General features: G+C 39.0%; 1 protein-coding gene across 2 annotated transcripts in view; it reads left to right on the top strand.

Moving 5' to 3' along the window:
- Window positions 1-688: 688 nt before the first annotated feature.
- Window positions 689-25,120, top strand: part of MXD1 (MAX dimerization protein 1) — a 30,406-nt gene continuing 5,974 nt past the window's right edge. The window contains exons 1-4 of one of the 2 annotated variants that reach the window (XM_043987425.1): window positions 689-989; window positions 2,172-2,274; window positions 9,224-9,253; window positions 23,830-23,944. In XM_043987425.1, coding sequence (XP_043843360.1) covers window positions 908-989; window positions 2,172-2,274; window positions 9,224-9,253; window positions 23,830-23,944 — 330 coding nt within the window. In that variant the 5' untranslated portion in view covers window positions 689-907. Of the gene's footprint in view, window positions 1,029-2,171; window positions 2,275-9,223; window positions 9,254-23,829; window positions 23,945-25,120 lie in introns of both variants that reach the window. The other variant, XM_043987426.1, reaches the window with a different exon arrangement.

The raw sequence follows: 25,120 nt of genomic DNA, 5'->3' as shown, positions 1-25,120 counted from the left end.
TCCCGTGGTATATGGCATGCTGCAGCTTCTGACTGGCTTGGCCTCAAGAGTGACGTGATCCCTTACATTCAAGGAGCCCATGAGAGGACAGCAAGTTTTCCCGAGGGGTGGGACTTAGTCAACAGGTCCTACTCTGGTTTCGCTACCCTTCGCGGAGGTGGAGTCTATGTAAAAAAGGGGTGAAACTGCTTTGCTCCCCCGGACGTGTTGTCCCTCTCAGCCAATGAAAGAAGAGAATAAAGATGGGCGGGTATTTGCTGCTCAACCACTCACGCTTTACCTGTCTTAGAGAAAGGGATGACATCATCGTAGCGGGGATGTTTAAGAAAGATTCACCAATGGCAGATAGAGGAAGGGGCGTGTCTTCCATGGTAATTGGCCAATGCCAATGAAGTGAAAAGGGGGCCCGGTTGCGAGCCTCTGAACCAATGGAAACAGCAAAGGAAGTGTGGGGCGGAGTTATAGGGACCGGTAGCCCAATAGGAACCTGAGGGGGTGGGGCCGGGGCCTTGTCAAGCTCATCCAACCAGAGCGAGGAGCGGAGCCCGAGGGGCGGTGCTGCGGTGCCCTTCCCCAATAGGGCAGGGGAAGGGGCGGGGCGTCTAACCTCGTGTCCAATGAGGGCGGCCGCCAAGGCGGGCCTGTCAAGTGAAGGAGCTTGGGGGGGGTGGCTAGGGGGTGAGTCGGAGATAAACACTCGGCAGTGTAGGTGGCAGTGCCTCCGCTCCGGGTCCTGTCACAGTATAGGTGTCTCTGTTGCCCCTTGGCCGACCCCCAGGGATCGTGGTCCCCGGCGTGCTGTGTGTGTGTACTGGGGTGACCATCTCACCGTCTGTCCAGCGGACGGGCAGCGAGGCCGCGGGCGCTGGGGGTTGGTCCCGCGGCTCCGGCCCCCGGTGGATGCAGAATGGCGGTGGCGGCGGCGGCGGTTCGGATGAACATCCAGTTGCTGCTGGAGGCGGCCGATTACCTGGAGCGGCGAGAGCGAGGTGCACGGGGGCGAGGAGGACTCCCGCAGGGGGCCTGAGGTGGGGGGTGGACCGGGGCCTGAGAGGGCAGCCACTGGGGAGGGAAGACAGGCGGACTGAGGGGGCAGTCAGCCACGGGGTACGAAGGACAAGCGGACTGAGGGGGTAGCCACGGGCATGGGGGGGCAGGCACAGGGGCGGAGCCCTGAGGGCCCGAAGCCCTGGTCGGGGAGGGGTGCCCAGGCCCTAAGGGGGGACACGCACAGGGAAGGAAGCACTGGCTGGAGAGACCTTGAGGTGCAAAACCTTGGTGGGGGCGGGGAGCCCTGACCGCTCCGAGGGTTGTTGGCGGAGGGCAACACCGCGAGCGCCCCAACCTCCCCCCTCAACTCGGGGCCAGGGGTGGGGGTGGGGGCTTCCCCATCCTACAGCGGCCCCTTCTCCCACCACGAGGCAATGAATGGAATGGAAGGGAAGGGGGAGAGGAAGCTGCCTCTGGGAAGCCTGGTGCGTGCTGCATCTCCTTCCTCCTCCTGGGGAGACAAGCAGACCTGTAGCTCTCACTAAAATGTAGAGAGACACCCCTGGATTTACCTCAGCCAAGTTCCCTACCCACATGCCCTCCCCCACAGAGCTAACCACCCACTCACGAATGGGACTCGCTCCTACATCACCCTAACGTTCTCCCCACGCTTACAGCCCGGAGGTCCATTCTACCCCGCCCCCCCCCTCCATTCTCCACTCCTCTGAATCCTGTTTGTCTGATCCCTTCGTGTGTGTGTGTGTGTGTGTGTGCGCGCGCGCGTGTGAGTGTGTGCGCGTGTGTGCCTGTGTGTGTGTGTGTGTGTGTTTTCCTATTTCCAACAACACCAACCTGCTGGGTATTTAGTATCAGAAACATCTGGCTTTTTGAGCGACGGTGGTGTGTTTTGTTCTTTTTCAACAATGAGGATCTGGAATTCTCCTTTCCACCTGCCTAAAACTCGGAGCATGTTTTGTAAAATGTGTTGAGGTTTTGTTGTTTTTTTTTTCATTGTTCTCTGAATTCCACTTTCATTTGTTTGCCTTAACATATCCCTTTAAAAAATAATACTAAAAAGAGGTTGTCGCAAGTGTGGAGATGTGTCCTGGTTGGGGGGAAGTAGAGGAAGCGATACTGAAGGATCTAGGATCATTTACTGACTGAATCCTCTGATTTTCTAGAAGCTGAACATGGTTATGCCTCCATGTTACCATACAATAACAAGGACAGAGATGCCTTAAAACGGAGGAGCAAATCCAAGAAGAATAGCAGCAGCAGCAGCAGGTGATTGGAAAAAATATAGCTCTTCTTTAGTCCATTATCTCCCTTCTGTGTACACGTACACTGCAGAATACAATTGCTTGTTGTGACTCTAACCCTGGAAATATATTCTGTATGTATCAATGATACAGTAATGTACAACAAAACCTTAAGCCTGTGGAGAAAGCATTTCTTTTGTTGAGGAAGAGGGAAAGAGAATTTAGATTTCTCCAGGTGTTTTGGGGGGAGGGAGATTTGTTTTGTTTTGCCTCTCTGTGGGAAGGGGGTTGGGGAAGAGTGCAAAAGAAATGAGAGGGAAGCACCAGCAGTGACAATACTATGCTTTCAAAAGCTGCAGATTCAGAGCAACTTCCCTGTAATTGGAAATGCTGGACAGTGTCTTTCCTTTGGTTTGTTTTCATTGTGAAGGATTTTTTTTTCTCCCTAAACCGATTAAATTATCCAATTTGGCATAGGAAGTCATAGAATTTCTCATTTGGCATTTAGATTAATTGTTCTCTTTTGGGGTTGCTGATTTATTTACCATTTCTGCCTACTAAGCTATAGAAGGGAGCGTTAGTGATTCAAACCTTGACATATATCTTGTTTTGAGGGGCAGGAGAAAATGTTAAAATGGTTCAGTCTTTTATTGTGGCTAGGGATCAGAAGTTGTCAGTAATTCTTGATTGGTATGAATTTCCTTAGAAAGTGGATTCATCCAAATTAGATTCAGCCTGCTGTGTGTGAAGTTGAATGGGCAGTTTCTGAAATGCTATTTTTATGGAGCCATTGAACTTCCAAGCTAGTAAATTAAAAACATTGACATTTCTGTCACTGGTTTAGAGATTCATGGGCTACCTTTGTTTGGAGGTTTGGGTTTTTCCCCCAAGAATAAACTCTTGCAAGCCACTAAAGGCTAGAAAGCTAACAATCACTTCATTACTGCCTTTCTATCTTTAGTTTACCCCCATTGTGTTGCAAGTGGAACTACAAAATGTGTGAGACACACACATGTGCTATACTTTTGATTCAGGAAGTGGTGTTAAGAATAAATTTGGTATTTACTAGGTATTTTTCTTTCTCTTACTTAGGCATTACATGAAGTTTAGAGCTGCTGGTGTATGTATAGTATGTATGTCTCTTTGAGAAAGGTGCTCATACAAAATGAAGAAGCAGGTGTGGCAAAGTGTAAGAACCTGAGACTTAAAAGACAGGTTAAAATACCACCTCTGCCACTTATCCAATATGTTATAGTTTTGATTATAAGTCAAATAACCTTCTTCACTTTTCTAAAGCCTCATTTCCTCATCTGCAAAACTGGGATACCTAACCATAGTGGTGTTAATTAAATGAAATCATTTATGGAAAAGCACATTGTTTTCTGGAAACAATGTGAGTATAAATTAGTATTATTTTTTTTTACAGTATAAAATAAATTAAGCCAGTAGAACTTAAGCCTCAGAAGACAGGGACGATTTGGTTATTGTTTTTGTATCCCCAGTACCAAACACAGTGCTTAGCACATAGAAGGTAGTGAATGCTTCTTGAAATGAATTAAAGCCATGAGCCATTTCATGACAAAACAACATTCATTTATTTGGGGGGGTTTTTCTGTTCGGGTTTTGGGGTTTTTTTATGTTTTTGTAGTCGTGGAGGTTTTTGGCTACACCTTTAACCTAGTGCATAATGTTTAGAAGAAATATGTTTTCAAATCATATTTGTCTAGGAAAATGCATATTCATTGCTCTTTTTTTTCCATTTCTGATTTTCAAAACAACCTATATATTATGTTATACCAATTATCCTTAAAGATTGCAGTTGCCCATATTATGATTTCATAAAGGGTTATTTTTACGGGGTGAATAAGAATGGACGTAAATAATATGGGTTCAAGTTCAAGCCTAGTTCATAAATGGAAAAGATGTTTTTGTAACCATTATCATTCTTAACTTCTATTACTTCTGTCAGTAGGCTTATTCTGTTCTCCGTAGAAAATATGGTACAGCTCAGTTTTGTGACTTGGAGACATGAGGTTTGCCTGATTCTTACTTAAATAAATGCATGCTATCTGAAAGCATAGACATGTTCAAGGAGAATTTTTAAGAGAATATAATTAAATCTGAAGATAGCACCAAGCAATTGCATGAGCATGTTGTCTTATTTTAAATGTGGTCATTTTGTTAGTCACCTGTGTATGTAATTGCCCTACCTAACCAGTGAGACTTTTCACTAGGGAATGTAGTTTGACCCCTTAATTTGAATAGGTATTGCAAGCAAGTCCTTGTTAGGGTTATAATATTGCTTTTGTTATGAGGTGATAGGGTGAAATGTCTACTGTATTACACAGCCACAGAATGGCTGTTTCTGTTCCATATTCATTGGTTTTTATCTTTGTTATTTCTCACTAAAGTGCCAATTCTTTGCTTGAGCTGGGTTCCTTTCTTCCTGGCACATGTGATGAAAAAGTAGCTATTCAATTATCAGGAATAATCAGGTTTTACTGCATGTTAGACCTTCTTGGGATTGAAAATGCAGGGGTTAACCAAGCATACCCTAGCACCTTGCAGATAGTAAGCATTTAACAAGAATTTGTCCAATTGAAGTTTAAATTCTGTCTGTAATGCTTAAATAACAGGATCATAGGATTTAGAACTGGAGAGAAACCTTAGGGATCACTTGGAACAATTCTTTATTTTATAGATGAGGAAACTGAGGCTCAGAGCAGGAAGTGCCTTGGGCAAAGTCAATAAGCATGATTGTAAAAATTGGATCATTGAGGGCTATTCAAACAGAAGACTAAGAATTATTGGATGACAGGATCTGCCTTAAGATTTTTGGAATGAAGGGAGGTGGACAGTTCTGGTAGTGGTTGTTTTTTCCAGTTACTGGTTTTTAATTAATTCCTTATTTCAAATTACAGACCAGCACTTTTTTTGGGAATATGAATTGCTAAAGTGAGGCAGATTTTGGAAAATTAGTGGATAAAGTAGCTGAAAGACTACTATCCAGCTCTATTTCAAGATGGTAGTAAAAGCAACTGATGGTATTCGGAAAGGGGGAACATTTTTGTAACTGAGGAGTATTTCCAAGTGTCTGATATGCTTAAAACTTGAGTACTAGAACTAAAATCCTTTGCTATTCTTCTCTATGTTATCTTTTTTTAATTAGAGAAATTTGACATTTATCAAGACTTTTCAATAATCAAATTGAATATTGGAAAAGGGCATACATTCTTCAGCTGACATAAGATCTTAGTAAGTTGTTTACACAGCAACAAGTACAGAAAGAGAGACCTTAGGAAAAAATAACTTTGGATTCTGTTTTGGGAGTCTTCATTCTTTAAATAAAGAAGATCTCATTTAAGATAAATGACTACAATTTAGCTTATAATTCCTTTTACACATTTATGTTCAAAATTATTTTTTGTGTGTCCTTGTTTTTTCTCTTCCTTCTAGATTATAGCCTGGAGAATAGGGACACTGCCCCTATCTTCCTGTCTCCTTTTATCACAGTACATTTACACAGACATTTAATAAGTGTTTGTTAAATGACTGAATGAAATATGCTAGAGATTAGGAATAGTGACCCTCTTGGGAATTTAAAATTTATAGCGTTAGCAACATTCTTGAATAAACAGGCAAAGGTTTTTTGGGTTTTAAATGCTGTCTAAGTTCAGAGAATGAAAGGAGATATACTTACTTCCTAGCAAAAAATTGAACTTTGATATCCAAACTATAATGGACATTTTGACTCTTGAAATAAATAAGAAATTCACATTTAACATGCATACATTCCATACAGTTGCCTTTTAATTAGGGTTTACTTCATACCATGACCAGAAAAGCATGTACACACCCAGTCACTCTTTACCTTTGCCCTCTCGTGATTCTATCCTTTCTTCCTGTCCATCCTCTATTAAGTATAGTTCTTATGACCAAGACAGGAGGACCTTGCCCAGTTGTAGCCATATCACAATCATATGTACAGTCAAAAACATCATCTAACGAGGTATAAAATTTTATCTTTGTTAAAATTAAAATGTCATGTGGTTTTAAACAAAAGGTCTTCATCAAAGGATGAATTATTATAAACTATGCCCATCTAGCTAGTTGGTCTAAGAAATAGATTTCTAGATCATTACTGAACAATGGAATAAGGAAGGCTATATATGACAAACTGAATGAATTAAAGCCTTCAGGATAATTATTTTTGATATTTGCAAGTCTTTTGATGGTAGACAAATCATTCTAAAACAAAAAATCTTGATTTCCTTTTTCTTTTCTTTCTCATTAAAACATATCCCAGATACCTTTGGAAGAAGGTTTTTAAAGCTTAGTTTGAAATTTCCTTTTTTCATAGGTCACCCCCAAAACAGACTAGAACAGAATAAGCCAATGACTAATATGAATGAACTTCTTTGGGGTGGTCTCTAGTTCTATATGATTGATCCCATGTGACTTGCTCATGTAAGTGCTCACCTCCAAGATCATAGGTTGAGGTTCACCCCACTCTGTCCCACTACTTCATTGTCTATCACAATGCTGTGTTGTAATGGTCTACATCGGAGTCAGATTCAATTCCCCTTTTATGATTCTCTAAAGCTCCCTGAAATGACAGCATTCAGGTACATCAGGGAAATGCTGGACTTGGAGTCAGCACCTGGGCTCCAGCCCATCTTTCTTACTTGCCACCTCTATGACCTTGAGCAGGTCACCTCATCTCTTTAACATCACTCTACTAATCTGGAAATGTGCCTTAGGCCAGATGTCTGGTGAAGTTCCTTCTTATCCCAGACTAAAGGAAAGTGGATTCAGGAGACTTTTCTAATGACTTGTAGAAACCCTTTCCATGTAATGTTTAGCATGTACCTTTTTTATTAAAGATCAACGATAAGAGCATTAATATTAGGACTTTATATATATGCCCTAGCTTTTATCCAAAGTTCTGAAAGCCCTTTTACAACTGCTAAATAATGGATTCCCACTTGTGCAGTGGAGTATGTATTAGCTGTATTTCATGTAGAGAGGAGTAACATGCTTCTTTTCATAGGATATGGGGCATGTTGGTAGCAAAGCTGTAAATACAGTTTAACACTCACCCTCATCACTGATTGAGCAAGTTCATAATCTTTCTTAAATTGCATTTTTTCAACTCCTTACTAAAAGGCATTTTGTAGCTGTTCTTCAGCAAGAAGTCAGAAGAATATGGGTGATGTTAATGTAGTTAATAGTAGTAAGACTGCTATGAAGTTAGTTTCATTCATTTCAAACTATATACTTTAGTCAATGTAAGATAACTTGGGTTTGTCCCCCCCCCCCCGCCCCGGGGCAAAGAGGGTTAAGTGACTTGCCCAGGGTCACACAGCTAGTAAGTGTCAAGTGTCTGAGGCTGGATTTGAACTCAGGTCCTCCTGACTCCAGGGTCCAGTGCTCTATCCATTGCGCTACCTAGCTGCCCCAACAACTTGTTTTTGATGTAAGTAAATCAACTTGAGATTAATGTGTAATTCTGGGGCAGCTAGGTGGCGCAGTGGATAGAGCACCGGCCCTGGAGTCAGGAGGACCTGAGTTCAGTTCCAGCTTCAGACACTTGACACTTCTAGCTGTGTGACCCTGGGCAAGTCACTTAACCCCAATTGCCTCACCAAAAAAAAAAAGATTAATAAGTAATTCAAACCAGCAAAATGGCTTCTGATTGAATGCCTATTGTATTATACTCAACCTAAGGTAAATAGTTAGACCCTAAATTTACATATGACATGGAGTTATTCTTCTTTGTGAATGTAATGCACATTTCAACAAAACTTCTCTCCTAGGGCAAAATACAAACCTTAATTAAAACGTGCAATCTACCCTTATTGGGCTTATGGTCTAGTAGGGAAATAAGATATACATACAGATAAAGTTAACACGTGATATTATAAAGTACATTAGTGGTCACGAGAACAATTCTACTTGAAGTCTGAGGGGTAAGTCATTATTGATGGGGAATCAGGAAAGGCTTCTTGGGGAAGCTGGCTTTTGAATGTGACTTTAAAGAATGAGTAGGAAGTCAGCAGGTATAAAGATAACATTCTAGGCCTAAGGATAGTCATGAGCACAGAAAGGATGCTGGAAAATCTCAGGATGAATTCAGGAGATAGGAAGTAGTCTAGTTTAGCTAGAGAATAGAATGTGGAAGACAATAATATGAAATAACTCTAGAAAAGGGGTGTGGTTCCAAATTGTGAATAATAAGCAAATGGTTTTGAACTTTCCTCTGTGGGCAGTAAGTAGTCATTGACGATTTTTGTGCATAGGAGTGACACAATTAAAGTACTTCAAGTATATTTCATCCTTTTCTTCTAATTGGTTACTTTCCCCAAAGGAAAATAGGTGTTTCATAACTGTTAGTTTTACTTAGGACAATATTCTGATTGCATACATTTGTTAAACTGATTATTTTTAAAATTCTTTCCCTCCCAACTTTACCCTCACTGGAAAAAAAGAGAAAAGAAAAGCAAAACCCCTGGAACAAATATGTATAGTCAAGCAACACAAATTTTCATGTTTGTGATTATAAAAATGTGTGTCTCATTCTTCATATTTAATCCATCACCCCCATCAAGAAGTGGGTAGCATTCTTCATCATTGTTTCTTTGCAAAAAATGTTTATTACATCAATCAAAGTTCTTGTCTTTCAAAATGTTTGTTTTTAAAATACATCAGTTCATACAAATATTCCCAGGTTTTTTGAAACCATTCCTTTTTTTGTTGCTTATAGCATAATAATATCTAGATACACACAGTTTTCTAGTCCATAAAATAGTCCAACTTGTCATTCCTATGGGGAAAATGAACAAAGACCGGTTGTCTTTCAGCACCCCTTTTAGCTCTGGCAGTTGGTAAACTGGTTGTAATGGTAGACATGGTAATATTTTTGTGGTCATTCCAGGCAAGAATAATCTTACTATCTTTTTTCCCTCTCTTTTCAGATCAACACACAATGAAATGGAAAAGAATAGGTGAGTTGTGCTTGTTTTATGTGTAACTTAAAAAACACATTGGGTCTTAATGAAAACTTTATTAATTGTTTGACAATTAACTGTGCCTCCTTACTCCTACTACTTCCAACAAGATTTGAGAGGCTCTATATTTATGAGCTATGTCCTCTGCTTTTAGGATAGACTGTGCTAATATCACTCTAGGTGTATGAACATGTATTGAGTTTTAAATGACCATAAGAAAAGGAGCTACTTTAATGAAAAGAGCCCTGGATTTGGAAACTTCATTTCAGATACTGGTTCTGCTACTTACACTTATATGATGTTGGGCAAGTCACTAAACATTTCTGGGTCTCAGTTTCTTCATCCATAAAATAAAAGAGTTTATCTAGGTAATTCTTGAGATCTCTTCTACCATGAATCTTATGGTCATAATCTATTCATTTTAATTAGTATTTTCTGTGTGGCTACTCCATAACAACAGTTTGGATTTTTTTTTTGTCTTTGTATCTCCAATGCCTTGCATGTAGTAGGTGATTCATAATAAATATTTGTAGAATGCTATGTATATACAAGCATCAGAATCTTGGACTCACTAGAGAGGGAAGATTTTAGAATAGGAAGATTCTTTCTAGCTTCTCAAGCTAAGCTGGAATTTATAGGTTTTAATGGGGCATATGTCTTGAGAGATGAGGTTATTTAAGACTCATGAATTTCTCTAATATATTAGTGTAATGTTACAGCTTTTGACAGAGTGCTTTCACATGCCTTATCTCATTTGATCTTTAGTCCTGAGATGAGAAGAACTCTAACTATCCTAAATTTAACGATGAGAAAATTTGGACCCAGTGACATTCCCAAGGTGGTACAGATAATAAGTAGTAATGGTAGAACTAAAACCTTGTTCTTCTGAGACTTAGACTTTCAAAGAACTATTATTCTTTGTACTATACTGTACTGGCTCCCTCTTTCTGTCTTTTGTCATTCAGTTTTTACAAAGATGACTTAAGTTCATAGATTTCAAGATGGAAAGAACCTTTGGAGATCATTGATTTAAACACCTTCATTTTACAGATTAGGAAACTGGACCTCGTTATGGTTAAATGTTTTGCCCAAGGTCACACAGGTAATAAATAGCAAAACATGGACTCCAAATATTGTACTCTTTCAACTACATTGTGTATCTCTATCACTATAGTTCATCAGTGATCAAAGTCTCTAGCTTGAATCTGATTTGTATGAGCCTTGAGACTTTTCTCTTTAGGGATACATAGTTAACCAGAAATCAAATATGTCCAGATTTCCAAAGCAAGAAGAAAAAAAATCATCTGTGTCTTGTCATTCCCAGCATGTTCATCTTGTATTTTCCTCCCCTATTCTCTTAGCTCTGTTGTGACTGGGAACTACTACTTCATGCCGGGGAAATTTGATTTCGTTGGGGTTTTTTATGCATTTTCACCATTTCAGATAGAAAACAACTTACTGCAAATCTCCAGTGTGTTGTAGATACCACATAACAACTAGTTATTGTCTAAGAAACTAGAACTGAAACCGTAGTTGTGCTAGCTAATTCTAAGTGCTTCCGAATGACAATGGTCAAAACTCCATTGAAGACATCCAGTGACAGGGGAATTCATTAGCTCCCCAGGCAGTCCATTCCATTTCAGAACAGCTGTAACTGTTAAACATTTATTTTACATGGCACTACAAACTCTGCCTTTTGGCAGCCTCTACCTACTTCTCCTCGTTCTACCCTCTGTGTCCAAAGCAAAAGAAGCCGTACCATAAGATTTAGAGCTGAAAGGGTCTAAGGTATCATCCATCTACCCCAGCCCCTTCATTTTACAAATGAGCAAACTAAAGCTCAGAGAAGTCAAACAATTTGCCCCAGCATCATACAGTGTGGGAATTAGAACCCACATCTTTTGAATATAAACTCAGGATCCTTTATATTTCACTATAATGCTGTTGACATTCCTCTGCTTCATGATTGCTATCTGAAGGACAATCTTGCACTGCTACCAACACTAAAATGTGAGTAATAGCAAAAAAAAAAAGTCAAAAATCAACATAACTAATTTGGTTAGGCAAAATCCTGACAGCCCTGGCCCAGGAAGAAAGGTTAGAGCCATTAGTTCAAATGTTTAGATTTCACTTTTTTATGCTATTCTCTTTTTCTTTCCTGTTAACTTGGGTAATTGAAATTTGACCATCCTGAAAAATTAAGTGAAAACCTATTAATGGGGCCTCCCTGTGCCTGGTAGTCAAATCCTATTGATACCATATAGGCTTCATAAATTCTGGGGTATTAGCCATTTGTATTTTCAGGAGTCACCAAAAGAATGAAATGTCTTTGTCTTATTAAGGAACATAGTAATTTGAGTAAATGGCTTGTAGCAGATGGCATTTATTTCTTTTTCATACTGTAGAGAACAATTGCACTTGAATTTCTAAAAAACTGAAATCTATATAGCATCATGGGAATTCTATAATCGATTGGTGTTTTACTTAAGCAGAAAATCTACCCATGGAGATGCTGCACTGAACATTTCCATTTTAAATCCCATTGATTGACTTTAAAGAGGTGACAGGGTATAGAGTCAAAAACTGTGTTAAAGACCTATATGCACACACTACTTGTCTGACTCTGAGCAAGCCAGTTTTCTTCTCTGGGCTGTTTTCCTCATCTGTAGCATGAAAGAACCAGACTAGATAATGTGTAAGATTCAGCTCTAAATCCTGTGATCCTTTAACTGGTGAGGAAATGCAAGAGAAACCTTTTCCAAAAGTTGGTGTTTTGTTTTGTTTTTAATTGAAATTCCAATTAGCAGGTGGGCATTCAGATTAGATTTCTTCATTTCAAACAGTTCTAAGGATGTTAAAAGAAAATTCTAGAAGAATTTTTCTTAGATGGCTTATATGTGTAAATCTGCCTGGAATTAGGCAACTAGATTAGATCATCTCTGCCAGAGCCTTCTGACCCTATTGTTGAATGATTTATAGCATGGTTTAGGAAAGTAAGCTGTGATCCAAATAGCCATTTTCATTTCCCTCAAACACCTCTGCTTTCAGTGTTGGCTAGCCTTTGGTGCAGGATAGAAATCCTTGGTCAGATCTACTAAAAGTCTACCCTAATTAACTGCAGGTTCTGATAGTGGCTTCCCTGATTTTTGGTCTGATTAATGATTGCAAATCTTATATCCAAAAGAATAGATGTCTTCACTCCTCCACCTCAGCCCCCACTGTGCCTGATAAAGCATGTTTATACTATCCTACACCTTGACCACCATCAGATCTTGCTCTAAAATGTAAGGAATTAAAATCATATGGGCCATTTGTTGCAAAATTGCTGTAACTAGCCTAGTTGGTGCTGTACTTGGAAGGGTGTGATAATCCAGATCTGATCTATGTTTAAAAGGGATAAGGTGTGTATTGTTCAATGTCTAACTTCCAAAAATATGTTACTGCTAGCTTATGTCTTTGATAATCTATGTTGGAAGAGAAGCTAAATGTGGGATTGTCCTTAAGACCATTGTTCAATAGCATCTTCATTCTGACAAACCTAGTCAAAAGTCATTGATTAGGGGCAGCTAGGTGGTGCAGTGAGTGCATAGAGCACCGGCCCTGGAGTCAGGAGGACCTGAGTTCAAATCTGACCTCAGACACTTGACACTTACTAGCTGTGTGACCCTGGACAAGTCACTTAACCCCAATTGCCTCACAGAAACAAAAACAAAAGTCATTGATTGGCTTAGAAAAAATCAATAGAGTACTCTTCTCAACTAAGAGAATCAACAAATACCAATTATAAAGGACATACCTTTTTTGTTGTGGTTAGTTAAGGCTTACCGTAATCCTAGCATATGTGGTATGTCATAACCCTCCTCTGAGTAAATTCTGACTCAAGAAGACATTAGTTCTGTTAGTAAGAAGTTTTAAAAACCTTCCAGAGAAACAAGGGGTTGATAGTAATCCACTTGCAGCTACTTCTGAAGAAAAATTTTAGAGCCTTTTCCCCTCCTTCTGTCTTCCCTTTCTCCCTAATGTGACTATGTGTCTGGCTCCCTCTTATTTAAATACACCTGCATTTATCAAGACTAAAACTGGATCCTTTGCTTATAGATCATAATATGGACTTGGAAAATTACCAGTATCTTTGGAGGACATTAATATTTCTGTGAGAAATTGCAGAACTATTAATATGATAACTTTTCTCTCATTTGACCTGGAGAAACAGAACAAGGAAAATATTCACAAAGGCCACACACATTTATACCCAATTGATTATTTAGTCTCTTTCTTTCCAATCCCCAAACATCGCACCATACTTATAAAGTTGTATAATTAGCCATGAGTGTTCACATTTGTAATGAGCCAGAAACATAACATCAGGAAAATTTTGCTACCTTGAGAAACTCAGATTGAGTTAGTTAAGATTATTCCCATATAAATATGGTAGCAGTTTTCGCTTTGGGCAGTCATTATTCCAATATTGGACCTGGCTTTACTCTTATTGGGTACTGGGTTCTTTGTTTAAAAAGGTAATTTTCAGAAGCACTCTAATAAAAGGGTGAAAAATTCTCAAGATAATAGATCATATTCCATTGGACAACCATATTATTTTAGTGCCTATGATATGTAGAATACTGTTATTAGGCCATGGAGAAGTTAAAAAGGAAACAAAATCTGGGCTTTTATCATTGAAGAAAGTAATCCAATGGAGAAAATGGGATAGATAGGAATACTTAAATATGCGTGAATATACATACATACACATTTACATACATAGATATACATACATATACACACACAGGAGACAGGCATGTAAAAATATGTGATAGCTGTATGACCATACAGAGTAATACTTTGAAATATTAATTATTTGAGGAGGTGGCTAATGTTATTTGACTGGAACAAGGTGGAGTTTTATGGAGGCTATGTCTTAGAGATTTTGAAATGGAGCCAGGGAAGAGACCTCTTTTGGTTGACAGGAATAAAGAAGCTATTGTAGGTAACATGTAATGACTTGGAGGTGGCAAAAGGTTAAGGGTATTTCAGTCCCTCAGCCAACTTGACTATTTTACTACTTACATCAGCTGTTCTATACCAACCATTATGCTGTGCCTTAATCCTAGAACTACTTTCCAGGTGTCACCCAAAACTGTAAGACTCTAACAAAAGGGGATATTTGACTTAAATGCTACCTCAATGAATCTGTGATATTACCCATGTGTGTTCTCTCCATCAGTATATGATGCAACCCATCTGTGCTCTTTGTCTTGTATGTTTTTGTATGTGTTTTTCAGTAAATCCTCTGTAGGAAACAACCAATGTGCTTGAGCTCTTTTTATCTTTTGTGAATCCAGCGCAACATTTGGCCTGTCCATCTGTCATCTCTTGCTCTTGTCACATTCCCAATTCACCCCCTTTTCAAATAATACATTTCTTCAAGGATGGCCCTTATACCACATTTCTTGGGCATAGGTCACCACTGAAATTATACTGCAGCCTATTTATACACACTGGATCACTCATTCTTGATTCTTAAACCAGAGAGGGTATAAATGATTATTTTACCAAGAGTGTACCTCCTGATATCTATCAAAAATAGAATTAGGCGTGACTTGGCAATCCCATGAAACTCCACTTGCAATCAGCAATTTGATCAAGCCAAGAAATACTTTGGGGAATGGCAGAGATGAAAAATATAACTCCATATATTGTCTAAATTGTTTTGTCTAAATTCAGTAGCTAGATGTAGTACCCTCAGTTAATGGCATTCATGGCCTGTGATCTAGCCCCTTTGACTTACCCATTCCTAAGCTTCCAAATTTGTCAGCCCGAGGAGACAGCATAATCATAGAGTTAGTGAAAGAGTCTGAAGACTTAAACAAGGAGTGCCAGATTCAAAGTTATCAGTTGGTAGTTTGCTCTGCTCCCCCTGCCTACCTATAGTCTGAAGCTTGGTTAACAGGAATGCCTCATATGGTAGAGGGTTTCCTTTGTGGCATGCATGAATCATGGAAAATGTGCAGTGGAATTAGATAGTATGTGAGTTTTTTTTTTCTGTTCTCTTTTTAGGAAAATGTCTTTTTAAAAAATCCTTTAAATCCCATGCCTATTGTCCTATTTGACTGTGCATGGGTGCACAAGAGGCATTGGTATAGGGGCAGCTAGGTGCCACAGTGGATAGAGCACTGGCCCTGGAGTCAGGAGTACCTGAGTTCAAATCTGGCCTCAGACACTTAACACTTACTAGCTGTGTAACCCTGGGCAAGTCACTTAACCCCAATTGCCTCACTAAAAAAAAAAAAAGAAAAAGAAAAAAAAGAAGAAGAGGCATTGGTATAGCAAGCTTGGGCCTAATCACTAACCTAAATTTTTACTACTAATGTCATAATCTAGTGTTTTCACTGTAATGAATGCTTTAAAATTACATTTGAGAGTTGGATTTTTACCAGCCTTTCTAGACCAATCTGCTCTAATAAAATTCTCCTCTGATAAAGCTAATGAATGCAAATACATTGTAGGTGTAGTGGAATCCTAGTTGATCATTTCAGAAAGGAAGAGATAAAGATCTAAAGCTACTTATCTATCACCCACAACCATACCCTTTGCCCCAATGAGTCAATATTGTAGGAGAAAAGGGAGGAAGAACTTCTAGCTAGGCAATTCTTCTTGTCCAGTTCTCCCATTTCATTCATTTGACCTCTCCCATGCACCTTCCACATTTTACTTTACATTATAGTCATTTGTATATATGTTATATCTTTTAAAATATGAACTCAGATCAGGAACTATGGTGATTTTTCTTCTTTGTAGGCCCATCACTTATTTCGGTACTTAACGAACCTATGATTTCTTTTATATAAGTACACCTCCACTGATGCATGTTGCTTCTTTTCATTTTCACTTCCTTTTACTCCTTTAGAGTTACTATGGCAGAAGAAGTCATTACCTTAGATACGCTGATCCTTAAACAAGAAACAAACCATCTGCCACTAAGCCTTGAAGGTTTTTTAGCCTGATTGGACCTAACTAAAACTTACATTTTACTGGCTCAGCGTTCCAGAACCCATAGTCACCTTCACTTCATTATGGGAGACATTCTACATAATAAGCATTTAATAACAAATGTTTGTTAAGTTAAATTGATCTTTGATTCTGTCTGCATTTTCTTTCCTAGAATAGACTTGCATTTAATTTCTTTCATATTTTTGCCTGCAAATGTATCCTGAATTGTTCAAGGTTAATAAGCTAACGTTAACAATTCAGTTTAACAGACATTTTATTAAACCCCTTCTGTGTGCAGAACACTGTGATAGGTGCCAGGGGAGCTACAAAGATGAGAAAATCATGGTCTCTGCCCCCATGGAGCTAACAGTCTAATGGAGAGATGGGATACATAAGTAGCAACTATAATGCAAAATGTAATATGGATACATAAGAGAAATATAAAGAGTGTTCTACGTCAGGTTTGAAAATTGAGGGATATCAATGGAAATTCTGTTCTTTGACTTGGTGTCAGTAGGTCCATGGGTTTTAGTTGACTGAAATCTCAACATGAACCAACAGTGTGTTCAAACTTACCATAATGAAGAATGTGATCTAAGGCTGCATTAAGAGAAGTCTAGTGTCCAGATAAGAGAAGTCTAGTGTCACAGTGCACTTGCTGTACTAGTTAAATTTTATCTAGAATATTGTATCTAATTAGAATTAGATACCAAATCACAAAGGGCACATTCAAGAATTGATCATAAATAGTATTGGGTAATTAGGATGAAGAGAGTGGGATGGTGTGGTGGGATAAACAGTGGATTTGGAGTCGGGGGCTGCAGGTTCCAATCCTGGCTTTGTAATTTAGTGCTCGTGTGACCTTGGCCAAGTCACTTAATCTCTCTGGGCCTTAGTTTCCTCATCCCTAAAGAGGTTGGACTAGACTATATCTAAAACCCCTTCTGTCTCTTTATTTGTGATACTATGATTCAAAACTGAGAAACTAGAGATTGTGCCACATGAGGGATAGTTGAAAGAACTGAGGATGGTATTCCTGGAAAAGAGATTTCCCAGGGACATGATGACTAATGTCAGATATTTTAATGGTTGCTATGTGAAGAGGGATAATACTTGCTTTTGTGGCTCCAGAGGAAAGAACTAGGAGCAATGAGGGGAAGCTACAGGGAGGCAAATTTTGGCTTAATATGAATTAGAAGTACTTGCTAACAAGTTGAGGTATCCAGAAATGAAATAGGATGGTTTCATGAGGTGAGTGTCTCATTTCTGGAAATATTAAAGCAGAAACCAAAAGACTTGTTGAAGATCTTGTAGAGAAAATTTATGTGTGGAGTGGAAGGATAGACTAGATGATCCCTAACTTGCCTTCCACCTCTAACATCCACCAGAACTGTGTCCAACAGAGCATTCCCATGGATGTTTCTGCACTCATGTTTCAAATCTTGCTCCCTACAACACGAGAGGAAGTTAGAGTATACTTGAGCCTTCACTCTTTGTAGTTTAATTTCCCTTCTAATTGTTCTTTTTTCATATCAGTGACCATTAAGGAATCTTTCCCCTTACACATATTAATTTTGGGTGAATTTTTTAAGATTAAAACAAAGTTCCCTTTGCGTAAACAAGATTTGTGCTTCCCTGGAAATGGGTCAGACATTCCCTTAAATCTTTTCATTCCAGAAGACTTCAGTCTCCCTTATAGAATAACGGCCTGCAATTCTCATCTGCCTAGTAAAATGCAGTTCAGTTCCCAACTGACTTAAAAAGAAATACTAAATTACTTTAATTATCTTCATTTCCCTAGCAGTAATCACCCTTCTGCAAACAGAAACAAGTTTGAAAGAATTCCCTACTCAATACCCTCCCCATACTCTAGTGTTTACCTGTCACACAGATGGAGAAAATGTGAATAGGGAAACCAACTCAAAATTTTGACACTCCTCTAGTGTTGCCTCCATGCTTCCCACAAAACATAAACACACACACACACACACACACACACACACACACACACACACACACCAGCCAAAATGAAAGCTTTAGTATTAAGGAAGTCAGAACAATTTAGTGAAAACACTGTCCTTGAAATCAGAGGAAATTTAGATTCAAATCCTGCCTCTGGTCTTAGTGCTTTTATGACCTTGAAAAAGTCATTTAATGCCTCCCCTGGCCTCAGTTTCATCATCATCTGAAACATGAAGAGGCTAAACTAGATAGACTCTTCTGAGGTTCCCCTTCTTTTGTGAGGCAATTAGGGTTCAGTGACTTACCCAGGGTCACACAGCTAGTAAGTGGCAAGTGTCTGAGGCCGGATTTGAACTCTGGTCCTCCTGAATCCAGAACCGGTGTTCTATCCATTATGCTACCTAGCTGCCCCTTGAGGTCCCTTTTTAACTCTAGATCCTTGATCTAGTGATCTAAACTAGTCATCATTTGAGAGAGTTTCCACATTGGGAGTTCTCCATAATGTTAAATAAAGGGCTGGACAAAAAAAAAATTAAAAATTGGCCATTATGTGGGCTATGTTTGTTTCTTCTAATTGCTAATTACAGTTCAGGTCAAAGGTAGATTGGTCCATGAAGACTATTACAGGCCAAAGGTATATTTAGACTAATTAAACTGACCTTTCTAAATAGTCAGCAGGTAAAGAAGCTTTGCTACAGATGTCTATAAAATATCATGGAGCTTAAACTCTTACAACCCCCCCCCCCCAGGGACTATAGTCACATTTTCATAAATGCAAAGCTAGTTTGGGGAAAATTACCATTTGTACCCTTGGCTTGAACTACTAGAAAGAGAAAGACAGAGACAGAGAAGAGAGAATTAATCTTGTTTTGTTCTTTGACAAGGTTAAGATATTTTTACCAAACCTATATTGAATAATAATAGCTGTCTTGGTTGGCTTATGATCCTTAGAGTTCTAGAAATGGTTAAAAACAGAAAAATGTTTTCCCGTTTTTATCCTTTATCTGCCTACTACCCTCAAAATAATTTAAATATTCAGATAACTAAATATACCAAGGAAAGACTAATATAATAACTAATATAATAACATCACAGCATCAAAGGAAAAGATGGGTGATGGCCTTTTTGTTCAGATACTGTCAACCCCGAAAGTCTAGTAAAATGCTTATTTGATCCACAGTAAGTGAAAATCCTCAAGTCAACGAACTGAACTTCTATGTGAGGATCTTGCACGCTGACCAGTTGGCCTATCTCTCAAGATTTGTTCTCCTTTAGGTAGATCATTTATAATACCTTCTCTTCTTACCAGAAGACCACCAAACAAGACTGTTAAGAGGAGAAAATCCAAAAGGGGAAACCAAGCTTCAATGTATTTGACATTGCCCATAGTTAAATTACTATATATATACATATATATATATATACACACACACACACACACACATATACATATATATATGTATGTATGTATATACATATATATGCTGCAGTGAACCTAAAATTCTGAAACTCAGAGGATTATGAATAGCATCATGCTCTAGAGTCAGAAGGTCATTAAGTCTCTCCTAGCCTATAAATAATCCTGATAAAGGGGTTATGTAGCTTCTGCTTTCACAATTCCAGTAAAGGGACCCTTAATATCACACGAAGCAGCCCTATTCCACTTTTGGACAAGCTCATATTTTGAATTCCTCCTTATCTTGAACCAAAATGCCTTCTTGTAACTTCCAACCACAGTTCTGTTAGCTGGAGCTGTCGAAAAGAAGCCCAATCCTACAGTTTTGATTCTTTATGACCATGCTTCATCTCAGCAGATCAATCAACAAACATTTACATACCAACCTTGCACAAAATGGCTGCTAGTGTTGTGACAAAAAGACATTTATGATACTCTCCTTGCCCTCAATTGAGTAAGTATAGATTTGGGAAACTAAGGATACAACAGATGTTTTAGGTTTTTCTGTCTTGACAAAATGAGTATTATCACACAATGGAGGTGTGAGTTCAGGGGAAGAAGGGATCAGTTTATGTTAGAGTGGTCTGAGGAGACCTTATAGAGGAGGTATAATTCAGCTCTGCCCTAAAGAAAAAAATAAGTAAATTGTGGTAGGTTTTTACCTTATGTCCACAGAAAACATAAATTTTGGTATCACAAAGTCCAAACCAAGGTAATAGTTATTTCAGAGAAACCTAATGGATAGTTGTGAACCACACACCATATTCAGTAAACTCTTCTTACCTTAGTACTTTTTATTAATTTTTTTTTTTGCGGGGCAGTGGGGGTTAAGTGACTTGCCCAAGGTCACACAGCTAGTAAGTGTCAAGTGTCTGAGGCCGGATTTGAACTCAGGAACTCCTGAATCCAGGGCCAGTGCTTTATCCACTGCGCCACCTAGCCGCCCCTACCTAGTACTTTTAAAAAAAAATAAATCTTTTCTATCTTCTCCCAACTTTTTCTGCACACCTCTCTGTTTTATTTGGTTAAGCTCAGTGACTTGGAAAGTAGTTATATTAGGCAGTCTCCTATCTGTATAGTGACATTTACCTGTCAATAGTTTTCTCATGACAAACCTCAGCCTTGCATCACTCCCACCATCTACCTCTTTCACTCCTACTCAAGAGCCACTGAACACAGCTGAAGGAAGTCTTACAACTGTGCTGAGTGCGTATATTACACATTCATGTTATCCAACCTGAACTGGACCCTCATTACATCAAGACAGCCATTTTATCTCTCCCTTCTTGATTCCCTATCTCTCTTTCCACTGGAGCTATTCCAAACCTCCTCTATTTAAGTCTGTCTTCCCACCTTCCACCCCTTATAAGCTTGAATGAGACCATTCAAGGAGAGCCTCTTCTCCCATATAAGCTTCCTCTACTCACATTCTCTTCATCTCAAAACCCCTTGACAACAGCTCCCACTCTCTCTTTCTCCCCCCAGTATCTTACACAAAAGTAACCCTTTTTGCCAAGTCCAGCCCCTCTATATGTACTGCTTGATCCCATCCTTTTCCAGTAGAGTGTATCATCCTCCCTCTCAAATTTTCAACCTTTCTATCAACTATTTCTCCTTCTACATACCTCCAAACACATCCAAGTCTCCACCATTCTTTATTTTTATTTTTATTTTTAGTCTCCACCATTCTTAAAACAAAACAAATGTTTTTAAAACCCTTCACCAGGGGGCGGCTAGGTGGTGCAGTGGATAAAGCACCGGCCCTGGATTCAGGAGTACCTGGGTTCAAATCCGGCCTCAGACACTTGACACTTACTAGCTGTGTGACCCTGAGCAAGGCACTTAACCCCCATTGCCCCACCAAAAAAACCAAAAAAACAAAACCTTCACCAGACTTTACCATTCTCTTAAGTTATCAGACAATAGATCTCCTCTGTCTCTCACCCAGACTACTTGAAAAAGCTGTCTACCCTCCACTTCTCAGTCACTTCTCAACCCCTTGCAGTCTGGCTTCCAATCTCATCACTCAATTGAACCTCTTCTTTCCAAAGTTTCTAATGATTTCAATTGCCAAATCTGTTGATATTTTCTTATTCCTAATCCTTCTCGACCTATATTCTGCATTTGACACTGTTGACCACCATCTCCTCCTGAATACTACCTCCTCTCTGAATTTTTGTACATTCCTCTGGCCTGGTTTGCTTTCTACTTTCTTGACCACTCTTCAATTTCTTTTGTTGGCTTTTCAACCTCATTTTCCTCAACTGGATGTCTCCCAAGGTTTTGTCCTGGGTATCCTCTCTCTGTAGTTTCTCTTGGCAATATCAGGTCCCATGAATTTAACTTTTCTCTCTATGCAGATCACTCCCAGAACTACATACCAATCTCCAATCTATCCCTCAGGCCTCAGTCTTGCATTAACAGTTAATTCTGTTGGACATTTCAAACTGTATGTCCCAGAGACATCATAAACTCAACCCATTATATTTCCCTTAACTTCCCCTCTTCAAGACTCCTCTATTTCTGTTAATGAATCCTTCCACTCTCCCAGGTTTGTGACCTCAGTAATATCCTGGCCTCTTCATTATCTCTCACTCCACATCTCCAGGCAGTTGCCAAATTTTGCCATATCTACACTCCACAACAGCTCTTGTGTCCAACCACTTCTTATACAGACAACTATTACCTTAATTTAAGCCCTTAGCACCTCTCACCTATATCATTGCAACAACTGCCTATTGGTCTCCCTATCTCAAGTCTCCCCCAACTTCAGTCCCTCCTACAAACTGCTACCAAAGTAATTTTCCTAAAACAGGTCTGACTGTATGACTCTTCTACTTAATCATTAACAATTAACAGTACTTTCCTGTTATCTCTACAATAAAATAGGAACCCCTTGGTTTAGCTTTTAAATTGTTGCACAATCTGACCCCAACCTCTTTCCAGCCTCACTGTAAGTTACTTGCCCTCTTACATTCTGAGATTAGCCAAACTGACCTTCTTTTTGTACCTCACACACAGCACTCTATCTCTCATCACCATGCCTTTGCATTGGCTTTCTCATATTCCTGGAATACACTGCTACCTATTTCTACCTCAGAATCCCTCTCTTCCTTTAAGATGCAACTCAAGTACCAGCCTCTGCATGAAACTTTTCCTTCCTAATTTCTCCAGCTGTTAGTGCTTCCTTCTCAAATTACCTTGTATTTAAGTACTTTGTATATATTTGTGTCTGTCCTTATTGTTTTCCCCATTAGAATGTTTATTGCAAATAGAGATTGTTTCATTATTTGTACTTAGTGCCTGGCACATAATAGGAAACTAATAAATACCTGTTGCTTAATTGATTGATTATAATAAAGTATTTCTTCTTTCTAGTTCTAATAGGAAACTTGTCAGTATCTTTTTAAAAGTATATGTCGGGGCGGCTAGGTGGCCCAGTGGATAAAGCACCAGCCCTGGATTCAGAAGTACCTGAGTTCAAATTCTGCCTCAGACACTTGACACTTACTAGCTGTGTGACCCTGGGCAAGTCACTTAACCCCCATTGCCCCACAAAACAAAACAAAACAAAAAGTATATGTCAAAGACAAATTGAATAGGATCTTGGCCATAGAATGTCTCATAATCATATGGAGTTATATGTATTTGGGATAAAAATGGTCCCAGAGACATAACTCCAAACAAGAGAAGTATGATGTAGTATAGCCTATAGCCTAGCTTCTTAAACTGTGGGTCGAGACCCCATAGGGGGTCATGTAACTGAGTATGAGGGTTGTGGAAAATTTGGTAACAGTAAAAGATTAGGTATATCTATTCAAGGTGTATATATATATTCAAGGGTCATATAACAATTTCTAGGACAAAAAGGGATCACAAGTAGAAAAAGTATAAGAAGCTTTGGCCCATAGAAGCAAGTTGTAGCACCTTACCACCATCAGAAAATCACCAGAGTTATAAAAGGGGTTTCACATTATATACAGGGATCTGGGTACTCATTGGTTTTTATTTGGTCATTTGATGATAGGAACAGAAAATTGATTTTGTCAAGATGTCTTATAATGATATCTTTAAAATCTGTCTTGTCCTATTACTGTTTATTCTTCTTGGACTGTCCTGTCTGATCTTGGATTCTGAAGTACAAATGTGACTCTTTACATTGCAGACGTGCCCACCTTCGCTTGTGCCTTGAGAAGCTGAAGGGGCTCGTACCGCTTGGACCTGAGTCGAATCGTCACACTACTTTAAGCTTATTAACAAAAGCAAAGTTACACATAAAGGCAAGTGTACATTTAGCTTCTAACTATCCATTAAAAACTTTTTTTGATTATGAAGGTCTGAACTGCTTGTTAACAAATAGTTTATATGAAGAGTGGTGTGTGTGTGTGTGTGTGTGTGTGTGTGTGTGTATGTATGTATGTATGTATATATATATTCATTTTATTCCATATCACAGTCATTAAGATTCCTGCTTAAAGTACTTTTTTATTTACTCCCTCAGTAAGATGAATAACAATTTGACTTCTGGTTGATAAGTCTCTTAAGATAACTCTGGGAAAAGACACCATCATTTAAAAGCTTTTCTGCTCTAAAAGCAGAGGTTTCAAACATGTAGCTCACTACACTCCCAAGTGAAGCCCAATCTACATTAAAATGTGGTTCTGATCTGATTTTAATTTCTTGATATAGTAATTAAAAAAGAAATATATAAACATGTGTGGTTTTCGCTTAGTATGGTTTAGTGGCCCCTGTTTCTATTGGAGTTTGACACTCCTGCTCTAAAGGATGTTCTGATGACAAAGGAGCATGGCAAGCTTGGGGAGGGATGTGTTGCATCCACTAGCTTCTCTTTCTGTCCATAAAAATTCATCTCTGTGAGACTGTACATTCCAACCAAATTTTGAAACATCCAAGAATATTTAGACTTAGAGCCAACTCCCAAATATCATTAATTTCCCTGGAAATGGAAATGATGTCTGAACTCTGGTGCCAGGTGATTGAAATCATGGTTTTACAAGAACTGTTATTCTGGCCTTTAAGAGAAGTTAATTTGATACTTAATATGACACAAAAAGTACTTCTGTAACTGAGGGAGATAGGATGAGTAAAAATTACTTAAATGGAGGTATATTTCTCAAGACCCTTTAAGCTACTGCTTCTTCAAAGCTCTTCAAATACTGTGAGCCTGAAAGTTCAGTGTGTCCCCCTGGACACAGAACATTCTTGAGCCCAAAGCTAGGATGCTGGGCACCAGACCACATTCCTCAGTGGGGCAGGTGGTACAGTGGAAAGAGCCCTGGAAGTGGAACCACAGGACCTTCTTGGCTTCAAATCCTTCCTCTCATTCATTACCCATGTGACCTCAGAAAAGTCACTTGACCTTTATGGGCCTCAGTTTCCTCATTTTTACAATGAACTAGAAGGAGTCTATGATTCCTTCATGATCTAAAGCTGGG

Source organism: Dromiciops gliroides, chromosome 2 (assembly GCF_019393635.1).
Source record: "Dromiciops gliroides isolate mDroGli1 chromosome 2, mDroGli1.pri, whole genome shotgun sequence".
Lineage (NCBI taxonomy): Eukaryota > Metazoa > Chordata > Mammalia > Microbiotheria > Microbiotheriidae > Dromiciops > Dromiciops gliroides.
This window is presented reverse-complemented; position numbering and strand designations above follow the sequence as displayed.